Source organism: Frieseomelitta varia, unplaced genomic scaffold (assembly GCF_011392965.1).
Source record: "Frieseomelitta varia isolate USP_RPSP 00005682 unplaced genomic scaffold, Fvar_1.2 scaffold_984, whole genome shotgun sequence".
Taxonomy (NCBI): Eukaryota; Metazoa; Arthropoda; class Insecta; order Hymenoptera; family Apidae; genus Frieseomelitta; species Frieseomelitta varia.
Window position 1 is genome coordinate 334,837 of NW_025110794.1, and position 10,271 is coordinate 345,107.

At 26.9% G+C, this 10,271-nt stretch overlaps 4 protein-coding genes across 5 annotated transcripts; 2 read left to right on the top strand and 2 right to left on the bottom strand.

The window, feature by feature from the left end:
- The first annotated feature begins 145 nt into the window (after positions 1–145).
- On the top strand, positions 146–1,734 carry LOC122538330 (carbohydrate sulfotransferase 11-like). Its single transcript, XM_043672307.1, has 5 exons — positions 146–586; positions 649–845; positions 911–1,030; positions 1,097–1,240; positions 1,319–1,734. The coding sequence occupies exons 1-5, from the start codon at positions 341–343 to the stop codon at positions 1,698–1,700; spliced, it is 1,089 nt and encodes a 362-aa protein (XP_043528242.1). The 5' UTR covers positions 146–340; the 3' UTR covers positions 1,701–1,734.
- On the bottom strand, positions 1,267–4,946 carry LOC122538326 (SUMO-activating enzyme subunit 2). The gene is made up of 9 exons (XM_043672297.1): positions 4,653–4,946; positions 4,268–4,422; positions 3,903–4,190; positions 3,768–3,835; positions 3,483–3,701; positions 3,117–3,374; positions 2,461–3,044; positions 2,120–2,394; positions 1,267–1,371 (listed from the first exon to the last, which is right to left on the bottom strand). Exons 1-9 carry the CDS (start codon positions 4,794–4,796, stop codon positions 1,362–1,364), a joined length of 2,001 nt encoding a protein of 666 aa, XP_043528232.1. The 5' UTR covers positions 4,797–4,946; the 3' UTR covers positions 1,267–1,361.
- Positions 4,947–5,045: 99 nt separating this feature from the next.
- Positions 5,046–6,379, top strand: LOC122538331. The gene is made up of 3 exons (XM_043672308.1): positions 5,046–5,218; positions 5,314–5,776; positions 5,834–6,379. Exons 1-3 carry the CDS (start codon positions 5,185–5,187, stop codon positions 6,348–6,350), a joined length of 1,014 nt encoding a protein of 337 aa, XP_043528243.1. The 5' UTR covers positions 5,046–5,184; the 3' UTR covers positions 6,351–6,379.
- Positions 6,380–6,725: 346 nt separating this feature from the next.
- On the bottom strand, positions 6,726–8,287 carry LOC122538319 (phosducin-like protein). 2 transcript variants are annotated; one of them, XM_043672279.1, is made up of 4 exons: positions 8,038–8,287; positions 7,535–7,818; positions 7,045–7,459; positions 6,726–6,972 (listed from the first exon to the last, which is right to left on the bottom strand). In XM_043672279.1, the coding sequence occupies exons 2-4, from the start codon at positions 7,736–7,738 to the stop codon at positions 6,740–6,742; spliced, it is 852 nt and encodes a 283-aa protein (XP_043528214.1). In that variant the 5' UTR covers positions 7,739–7,818; positions 8,038–8,287; the 3' UTR covers positions 6,726–6,739. The 2 variants fall into 2 exon arrangements, with proteins under 2 accessions (XP_043528214.1, XP_043528213.1); XM_043672278.1 differs by having other exon boundaries at positions 7,909–8,286.
- Between the last annotated feature and the right edge of the window lie 1,984 nt (positions 8,288–10,271).

A 10,271-nucleotide genomic window follows, 5' to 3' on the forward strand; every position in this document is an offset into this window, starting at 1 on the left:
TTGGTTATAATTAACAATATACGTCACTCATATATTACATATAATTATTAGAACTATTATTAGTTACAGAAACAGCCTAACACTGAATATGTATCGAGATCATTGATTTATATATGTTTTTGGCGTTATTTCGTAGTAAAGATTTTAAAAAAAAGTTGATTTCATTTCTTTTTTACCTTTTCAATTAATAATATGTGTAATATTCAATTTTTCTTCATTATAATAGCGAAATGGAACTAAAAGATAAATTTTATCTTTTATTCCACTTCCACAGACAATTCCCGGACGGATGTTTTAATCTTAACAGTTGTCTGTCAGAATATTCTCTTCACTTTTAATTATGTCACTTCAAATGCAATTTGTAAAATGCATATTATGTGTTATTCTATATATTGCAGTTTGCTTCTTTTTATTAAAAATAAAACATAGTTCCTATTTAATACAATATCCAGTTTCGTTATTTTTAGTAAAGTACAATCAAACAAAACAAGAATATTCTGTTTCTCAATCAAATATAAAATCAATCAATTTAGAGATAGAACTTTTAGAACATGATGAAATGAAAGGAGAATCAATTAATTTACAGGTAAGCAAATAGATTTTTATATTGCTTGAATATAGTATATTAATATTGTTCTTTTTAAATAGGAAAGTGCAACTATATTGCAACAAATTTCGAATGTATGTATGAAATACAATTTAAGAACTCCTTTAATAAAAAGGCATTTTTTATATAACTCTGAACATAAGTCAATGTATTGTTGGATTCGCAAAATAGCTTCAACAAGTTTTACAAAATTATTTGCTGATATGAAAAATCGTCCACCAACGCGAAATTATTATAAGTACTTTTACTTTTCATTTTTTATTTAATTAATTTTTCTTACTTCAACTTTTAAATTATTTATAGAGAAGTTGATTCTTTAACGGTGCGATCATTAAAGGAATTGCAACTTTTATCAAATAATACAAAAATATTTAAACTTCTTGTTGTACGACATCCTTTTCAAAGGCTCGTATCATCATATAGGTACTGTTTTTCAATATTTTGAATATATTTAAATTATTAAATAAAATTACATTTCTTAATTTTTAGAGATCGAATAGCAGATAATTCAAAATATACTGCACAAGCTTGGATTTATACAGAAAAAATATTTCGCCTTACAAGACCTGAATTGTTCCATTCGAATATAACAACTGGTAATTTTCAACAAAAAGTATTTACATCTGATAAAAGGTATAATAATTAAAGAGCAATAAAAATGTTTTATTTAATCGTTAGTAGTTTTTAAATACATTTTTTTTTTTTATAAAGATTAAAAATAGTACCAACTTTTGAAGAATTCTTGGTGTGGCTTTTACAAAGTTCTGAAAAAGATGATGTTCATTGGACTCAATATTATTCACATTGTGCTGTGTGCAATATACGATATAATTATGTTTTAAAATTGGATGATTATACATATAGACAAATTAATTATATTTTCTCTAAATTTGGTCTGGATAAAAATAAAGTATATTTTACTACATTAGGAGAAACACAGGGTGGGCATACGAATTTTGACACTACATGCAAATATTTCGCAAATTTGACACAAGATACAGTTTTAAAATTACACGAAAAATATAAAATTGATCTTGAAATGTACAATTACAATGTTAATTACTACATGAATTGTGCAAATAAAAAATTTTAAACATCTTAATCAAATAGAAAAATATAATATTTTATAGTAAGAAAAATGTATTTATTTGTTTTTTGTATAAAAATGTATTCCATAACTACAATCTATGAAATTACGTATTATAAACACTATGTATTTTTATAAATATTTGTAGAAATTAAAATACATATCATTCAAAAATAATTTCGGTAAGATTACTATTATACATACGCCATTTGTTTCCATTGTCATTATATGTACTATAAACTTATTTACTTATTATATGAAAATGTAATTCGCAAAATAAGTTATATAAACTATTGAAATTGGTAAGTATGTACAGTTTTTGTACAAACATACCCTTTTACATAAATTTAAGTGATCAGCATATTAATTTCAAAAAATAGAATTTATAAGTTATTGAAGTATTTCAATGTATTTAATTTACTCACTGGGATGTTGCAACTATTGACTTGTTATCATCATGTACAATTAAACAATCATCATTTTTCTCTTCTGTATTCTGTGTTTTGAAATTTGATTTTACTTTATCCATGTCATTATTTATATCATTTTCAATTATAGAAATATCATCATCCACATCATTAATTTCCAATTTTCGTTTCTTTGATAAATTTTCTTCAGAAGCTTCAATTTTACGTTTCTTTGCCACATCTGATGATGTTTCGGTTTCAACAATCATTACATTGTCATCAGATATTTCCACCTGAATAAAATTCTTAATTTATATATATTCTTAAATTTTTAAGCACCAATATATTACTTTATTTACCTGGCCATTTGAAGTTGATGGTTTCACTAAATCTTCTTCTTTAGGTTTAAGATCTTGTTCTTTGGCTAAAATGACGAAATCAGGACTATCGCCTTTTAAACTTGACCGTTCTCTATAGACTATAGTTACAGTTAATGAATAATTTTGGTGGAAGTCATCGACCTTAAGAATGGTACCATCTTTAATTCCTAATTCTTCTAAGAATTTATTATTATTGTCTTCAGTTTCACCTTCCTCACTGCTGATAACAACGTTACCAGTACCATCTATCATAACATCTGGAGCAATCATGTTCAACCTATTTTTTAATACTACTTCATCAAGTTCTTTGATTGTCGTTTTTGATGTATCAATTGCTAATACTGCCTGTGGTGTAGGTGCACATACATAACATTTTGGGTTTGGTGGATTGACATTTTTTTCTGGTACCAATAACTGATTACGATGATTCATTTTCGAACGCAAATATACAGATTTACATGCCTTTAAATTATTTTCAAGAATTCGGAACGCATGAAGAACAACTAAACCGGCAACTATCGCATTTGTAGTTGCGATTGCAGGAATTATATTTCCTGCCATTGCTACAAAATATTAATAAAATTAGAAAAACATATAATTTTTTTATCTGCAATGATTAGTAATTATTTTCTTACATTTTATATCAAACCTCGTTTTTTGAGGTATACCAAAAATGTAAGCTCTTATATTGGCACATGCAGCAACAAAATCCATTGAACTTTGATCATCTTTATCCCAAACTAAATGGTTGTTTGGTGATTTTTCTTGTAAAGCTTTCAAATTATTGCTTAAACTTTTCACTGACTCAGCAAATACTGTACCACATTTGGAAATACTCCAACGTTGTTGATCTTTTAAGCCGGGTTCATTTACTTCTTTACTGCATCCTGGTACTATATTGTAAAAGATTTTGATAAAATTGTAATATAATTGTAATATTGTAAGATGAAATATATGTTTTCAATCAAATAGAAATAGACGATTCCAATCATTTTACAGACCTCCATCTGGTAATTCTTTCCAACTTAAAGGAATAGGTGGTCTTCTTTTCTTCCATAAATTATCCATACTTAGCAAATATTTTATATCATCATGGAATAATTTTGTAAATAATTTCTCTGAATCATAATTACATGATTGTGCCCAACCTCTAGTTGATGTTCTATCAACATTTCCTTTTTCATTTGATTCTGAGTTTAAAGCACCTTGGCCTGCAGAGTCTATAATATATAATTTCTATATATGTACATTACTTTACAAGGATTTGTAAGCTCAAATATTATTACCTGCTGCTTCTGGATCAGCAGTATCTGGAGATACATCCTGATCAGGATCCTCTTCACCAAATAGCTGACTACATAAAATTTAAGAATGCTTTTATATGCCTTCTTAAAGAGAAATGTTATTTAAAAAACACTTACTTGAATAAATGTTTTGCCCATACTATGCAATGAATTGGCTCACTAGGTGTATTACGAATTGTACAACCAGGGAAAGTTTTTTGTGCAGCTTTTGGTGTACACTCATAACATTGACTTAACCCTTTTTTTATGAGTTCTACTTGACCCTCGTAACCAGCTGTACCAGATTCAATTAAAGGTACATCTGCTGCTAAACACATTCTATTTACATGATTCCTAGCTGCTCTATTATCAAGTGCATTCATAACTAACGTAAACTTTTTAAAAAATGATACTCCATAATCAGAACTGTAAATGTAAAGACACATAATTAATTATAAAATATATTACTTCAGAAATATAAAAATATAAGAAGATGAAAATACGTTGTAATACTGTCATGATAATGAACAATTTTTGCATCGGGATTAAATGTCAATGCTGTTTCTCTTGCGACATCAGCTTTTGATTTTCCTACATGTTTCTTTTGAAATAAAAACTGTCTGTTTAAATTGCTAACATCAATCGTGTCTAAATCAATCTGAAAATAAAATATACGTTTAAAAATAATCTTACTGCTGTTAGAACAATAATGGTTTAATTTCAATAAGTATTTTTCTAAAATCATAATATTGTACATAGTATTACTGCGATATATTGTAACAATATAAATGCCGGTTTTGAAGTTTGGGAGACAATGAGTACCAGCAAAGGAGGGAAAATGTAGGTTAGAAAATAGTTACATATTTTGACAAACGTAAGAATACTTACAATTTCGATATTGACAAATCCTGTCATAACTAGATTTTTTAATATTTCACATCCAATTCCGCCAGCACCCACAATAAGTACTTTACTTTGAAGTATTGCATTTCGTAAATTTTCAGTGAATACTCCATTAATATTGGCCGCCATTTTTCAGGTTAAGGACAATTCAACAGACGCCGTCTGTGGCTATGAACGAATTAACGTAGATGCAATCTTTTACGTTCTTTATCTACTATCCTTTGAGTACAGATGTACTTTGAGTACTTCTAAAGACGAGTATATAATTTATTATATCTTTTGCATACTATAATTATCATATTAGTATCAATATATAATTATAATATTACTTAGCTTTATCTATTAGTTGATAAAGTAAATGTACTATTTTAATACTACATGAAAACTACTTTAACAAATCTATGAAGAATTTACAAAAGTATGACAGTACACACTCTATTACTTTGATCATTTCTTTAACCGTTTGAATTTGAAAAGTGCTTGTGTAATTAGTTAGGGAAAATTAGAAGAAATTGATATGAATAGTTCTAGCGATTTAAGTCAAATTTTGGGTATGTAAATTCTCAAAGTGAGAATGTTTAAAATTAAATATAATATAAAAATATAAAATTTATAATGTAGCAAAATAAATTTTATTTATTTTCAGATATTTCCCGAATTTCTCGTTTAAATTGCAGTCGAATATTTGGTAGAGTAGATTCATTGCAAAATTTATTTGAACAACAATGTAATTTGAGTTATAATACAAGCAAAAATATTCAGGAATCTAACCATTTAGAGAAAACAATAAAGTGTCTTGCTTCATGCGAAGATAGTATAGCAGAACATGTAAAAAATAAATTAATTTTGGAATGTATAAAAGAGACATTAATAAATGTAAAAGGAACATTGTCTGATGATGTTGTTGTCAAATTGAAAAGATTACTTTTGATCCATGAACTTAATATATACATGCATTTGCCATCTACATCAAAAAATATGCAAGAAGAATTAAATATTTTGGGAATTACAGATTTACCAAAATATGATTTTAGTTATGAAGAAATATCAGACATTAAATGTTATGTGGAAACATTGCTACGAGAAAAAATACATGAATTGATATTAAGGTTTGATTAAGGTTTGAAGATGTGAGAAAAAAGAATAAAATAGTTGTTACATTTCAGGTATGAACAATTGGGAGGAAATATGAAGGAAATTCTAAGATTGATTGATTTCAATATGCGTAAAAAGATACTTGAGTCTGATGAAATACAAATATTCCAATGGAAAGATAAAATTGAAGAATTGTGTAGTCAATATGAAGCAGATATTATGAAATGCAAGACTTTAATGAATAAATGGAATATTTTAAAATATAAGGACGTAAGTAAAATTTACTTAGAGAAAGCAGAACACATATTATTGCAAGCACAAGTTGCAGAAGTACAAGCAAAGATTACAAAGTTATCATGTATTATAAAAATGTATAAGGAAACCCCAGTAACAATTGATGCATACAGAATATTGAATACAACCTTAGATAAAAAATTATTTGCAACTTTGGATGAAATTAAAGAAAAGAAAAACTTGAAAAAGCAATATGAAGAGTTACAAAATACAGAATATAGTGAAGTCCTAAAAACTTATCTACATTTTTGCAAAGCTATTGAGAAAAAAAAACAAATATTGGAAAAACTTTGAATTACTTGTCCAAAAATAAATTAATTCTTGATGCATTTACATATAAATTTATATTTTGTATTAAAATAAATATAAATATTTGTACTGCTTATATGCATTTATATATATATATATATATATATATATATATATATATATATATATATATATATATATATATATATATATATATATATATATATATATATATATATATATATATATATATATATATATATATAAATTTGTTTCTATATAAAAAGTATTATTTTCAGACATTTTCCTGTTAATATCTAATATAATTCTTTAATTTATGTTGTTTAAGAAAAAATAAATGATAATCATTAAATTTTTAAAATTATATTAGGAAGAATATATTCAAAATTATGAGAAATATTTGTTTCTTTCATTTATTCACTGTCAGATAACGCATGTTCATTATGTGAAGTGATAACAGGTATACAGTTTTTATCAATAAGCATCCCTTGTTCAATTAAAAAGGCTTCAACATCAGAAGCATAAAAGTCTACTCCTAAATAATCTGTTACGTGAACAAAATTTCCTATTACTTGAGCAGCTTTATAAACTAATAGAGCTGGAACTCCTTCTTTCTTAAAATGTTTACTGAGTCCAGCTACTGAACCTGTAATAAAAGCAATGTTATATATCATAGTATAAATGATATAAAAGTAAAGTGTACAAACCTAGTACAAACCTAAAATTTTACAAAATTTTACAAAAGGATAATCTTCTGCAACAGATATTAAAGAACCATTCATAGCTTCACAGCCAGGGACATTAGGTTCATAAATATGAACAACGATTGTCACTGATTTATCTTCATTGTCAATTGCTTCTAAAAATTGATCTGCTGTTTCCAAATTAATTACTCTACCAAAATGAAGTTTCTCAGTTCTTGTAAGCATTTCTTTCATCCTTTGTTTCTGATACTCTAAAAGAAATTCATCAGTTAGTAATTCAGCAAGATCAGGATCACTTTGCATAATTTTCTCTTTTTCCTCATCTAAAGAACTGCGGCATGTTAGACTCAGTTTCTTTATTAACTGAAGCCTTTCTTTTTCTTGTTCCTTTCTCTTTTCTACTTGCAGTTGTTTGTACCGTTGCCAATCCTTGAAATATGATTATAACAGATTAAAATATATATCATAATTAGTACAAATTTTCACTAACAATTGCAATTTTACTTTTATAACACCCTTAGGTCCTGTATTACTGGAAGTGCCATCCCATTCTGAAAATGATGGTTCTATGGAATCTGTAATGATTTGCGGATATTTCTCATTTTCTGTTTCTTTATCAGAATTTGTAGAATCATTTTCATCTTCACTAGAACTACTACAGTAATAGTGTAATTTTTCGCCTAAAATCTTATCTTCTAGAGTTGACATGTTTAATTATATTGTTCTGGAAACAATTTACACTACTTTTTTCACTGATATTTCGTTTGAATATTGCGATTGGAGAAACCCTACAATATTTATATCATAATGTCATTTACTATTCCATACAAGTGTAAATAACTAAAATAATACATAGACAAATATTTTTTTAAATTTACCTAACATAACGTCTCAATTTCACATATATTGTACATATAACACAAAGTGATTACAAATACAATATGTTTTATAAGAACCAAAAACGTGCAACAACTTCTTCGAAATGTCAATATTCGTAATTAACTTACGAAGACGCCGTAGATACGTAAAAGCATTGACTAAGGATAGAATAGACATGACATTCAACGCTTCTTTATGTCCCACGGTTTGGAGATTATGTCTTTTATTCATTTGAGATTTATTACGATTTTTGTAGGAATTATGTTCAATTCAATTATTGAACACGCTAAAACAGACGGCAATATATTTAATGCTTTTTTTTTTGTTCCTTGTCATTTTTGTGTCACATGCGACATTATTGATTCAATATACATATGTAGTAGCACCATGAACTAACGATAAAACAGACTGGACATTAAATGGCATTTCGTGTCTCAAAGTCTGTAATATCGACAAGGAAACAGATTACTAGCACCACAGATGAGATTCATATATCTCGTCTGTGCTAGTACATAGACTTCGCATGCAATCTATTTTTTCAACCCACGATTAGGGCGGTCTCAGGACTCTTTTATCATTTTCGTGTCACATCCTGTCGTACCGATTCAGGCAAATTTTGCACTGTAGCACTAGTGATGAGAATTAAAACTAAAAAATATGGACAGTGTTGTCACATCTGTTTCGAGAGTTATTTATTGAATTGAACGTGGTGATACTTCATCAATAAAGGAATATAATAATTTAAAACAGTGATTGATGGAAATTGAGATGAAAAATTCATTATATATTTGATTATGTATATCTATTTAAAGGTATTAAAAAATTGATTGAAATATATATTTTAACAACATAATTAGATATGAATTAAATATAATGTTTTTTACTTATTTTAGTGTGTAACTTCAGAGTTTGAGTCAATCTTATAAAGTCGACTATATAAAAGCTTGGAAATACCAAAAAAATGTTTCCACAAATATTGTTTGGTATATATTTCCATAAATAAAGTTATATCGTATCGTGTAAATTATTTTCATCTGTTGTTATATTTGTTAACAATTAATGAATTACTGTTTAATGCTCAGTAAAATGGCGAAATCGTACAGGTTTTAAGGGCTCAATTTAAAGAGTAGATTTCAATATAAGATCATGATTAATTTGATCATAAAACAGTTGTTCAGAGATGGGAAAACTTTTTTTCGACGAGATGTTCGAATTTTTACATTTTCGAGAAAAAAAGTATTTTTATTTTTACATTTGCTGCATGATGTAAAAATAAATATCTTTAATCGAAATAAATTCAGGATTGTTAAAGTGGAGATTTCATTTTTTAAAATAAAATCAAGTTAATTGTTCTGCAATTTTTTTTCACGAAATTATTAATAGTTTAAAGTATTGACAATTTTTTATCTAATGTATGAATATTTTCGTTATTTTTTACGACTCATGAATTTTGTGTATTTGATTTAGACCAGAGTTTTTTATTTTTTATTCTCAGTATTTCTTGCAAAACGTGCGATTACAGCGCCCCAACGGTGAAATATGCAACACACATCCTACGATTCTTGAGCATATCGATATTTCTCACGATCGATTTTAAAGCGGGAACATGGAAAGGAAACACACCTCGTCTGTAAAAAAGAAAGTGTTATTCAGAAGAATTATTCAGAAAGACGTACCATTCGGAAGTTCTCAGGTAAAAATTTACATCAATAGTTAGACTTGTGTTTGTGTTTTGTATCTTTAAGATGAAACATGTATTTTTTGCATCAACTCGAGGTAAGATAACCAAATAGTCATTACATATAATTTTCAACAATTAAAGAAATAATATCACATAAACATTTAAATGGAACATACTATGTTAAAAGTCATTTATAATTTTATAACAAAATTTAATTTCGATTCCAACCAGTGATATTATAACCTTGGCTAAGTCATTGTTATATATACATATATATGTATGTATTTTGTTATATGCTTTTATTCATACACTTCTATTATAACATTTTTTACTTATTTGTTGATTCCTTAACTTTATACTGTGTAATTCTTAACAATTATAATACTAAATTCAACAACAATTTATTAAGAATCTACGTATTTAATAGTTAAAATAATTTTACTGTTTTAATTTTAATATATGAAATTGTTCAGTTCTCAAATAAAGTAAAACGTAGCTCGAAATTCGAAGTAAAAAACAACAACACAAAGACAATGTTTATGCTCGTCTTAATTGTTGTGCCTGTTCGGACAGGATCACTTCATCCTCTATTACTGGAACCGAATTACATGGGACGCTAGAGTACAAGAACCTACCTAGTCCTTTCCAACAAGGCTGCAGTTCCCGACTTGACACACTGAC

Bases quoted from the DNA above. Each gene is read 5' to 3' on its own strand.
- LOC122538330 (XM_043672307.1), top strand. From the start codon at position 341: ATGTCACTTCAAATGCAATTTGTAAAATGCATATTATGTGTTATTCTA. The intron at 587-648 runs GTAAGCAAATAG...CTTTTTAAATAG, and splicing joins GAGAATCAATTAATTTACAG to GAAAGTGCAACTATATTGCA. The intron at 1,031-1,096 runs GTACTGTTTTTC...CTTAATTTTTAG, and splicing joins AGGCTCGTATCATCATATAG to AGATCGAATAGCAGATAATT.
- LOC122538326 (XM_043672297.1), bottom strand. From the start codon at position 4,796: ATGGCGGCCAATATTAATGGAGTATTCACTGAAAATTTACGAAATGCA. The intron at 3,836-3,902 runs GTAAGTGTTTTT...AATTTTATGTAG, and splicing joins TGGGCAAAACATTTATTCAA to TCAGCTATTTGGTGAAGAGG. The intron at 3,045-3,116 runs GTAAGAAAATAA...AATATTTTGTAG, and splicing joins AACGAGGTTTGATATAAAAT to CAATGGCAGGAAATATAATT.
- LOC122538331 (XM_043672308.1), top strand. From the start codon at position 5,185: ATGAATAGTTCTAGCGATTTAAGTCAAATTTTGG. The intron at 5,219-5,313 runs GTATGTAAATTC...ATTTATTTTCAG, and splicing joins CGATTTAAGTCAAATTTTGG to ATATTTCCCGAATTTCTCGT. The intron at 5,777-5,833 runs GTTTGATTAAGG...GTTACATTTCAG, and splicing joins ATACATGAATTGATATTAAG to GTATGAACAATTGGGAGGAA.
- LOC122538319 (XM_043672279.1), bottom strand. From the start codon at position 7,738: ATGTCAACTCTAGAAGATAAGATTTTAGGCGAAAAATTACACTATTAC. The intron at 7,460-7,534 runs GTAAAATTGCAA...TCATATTTCAAG, and splicing joins GACCTAAGGGTGTTATAAAA to GATTGGCAACGGTACAAACA. The intron at 6,973-7,044 runs GTTTGTACTAGG...CTTTTATTACAG, and splicing joins AAAATTTTGTAAAATTTTAG to GTTCAGTAGCTGGACTCAGT.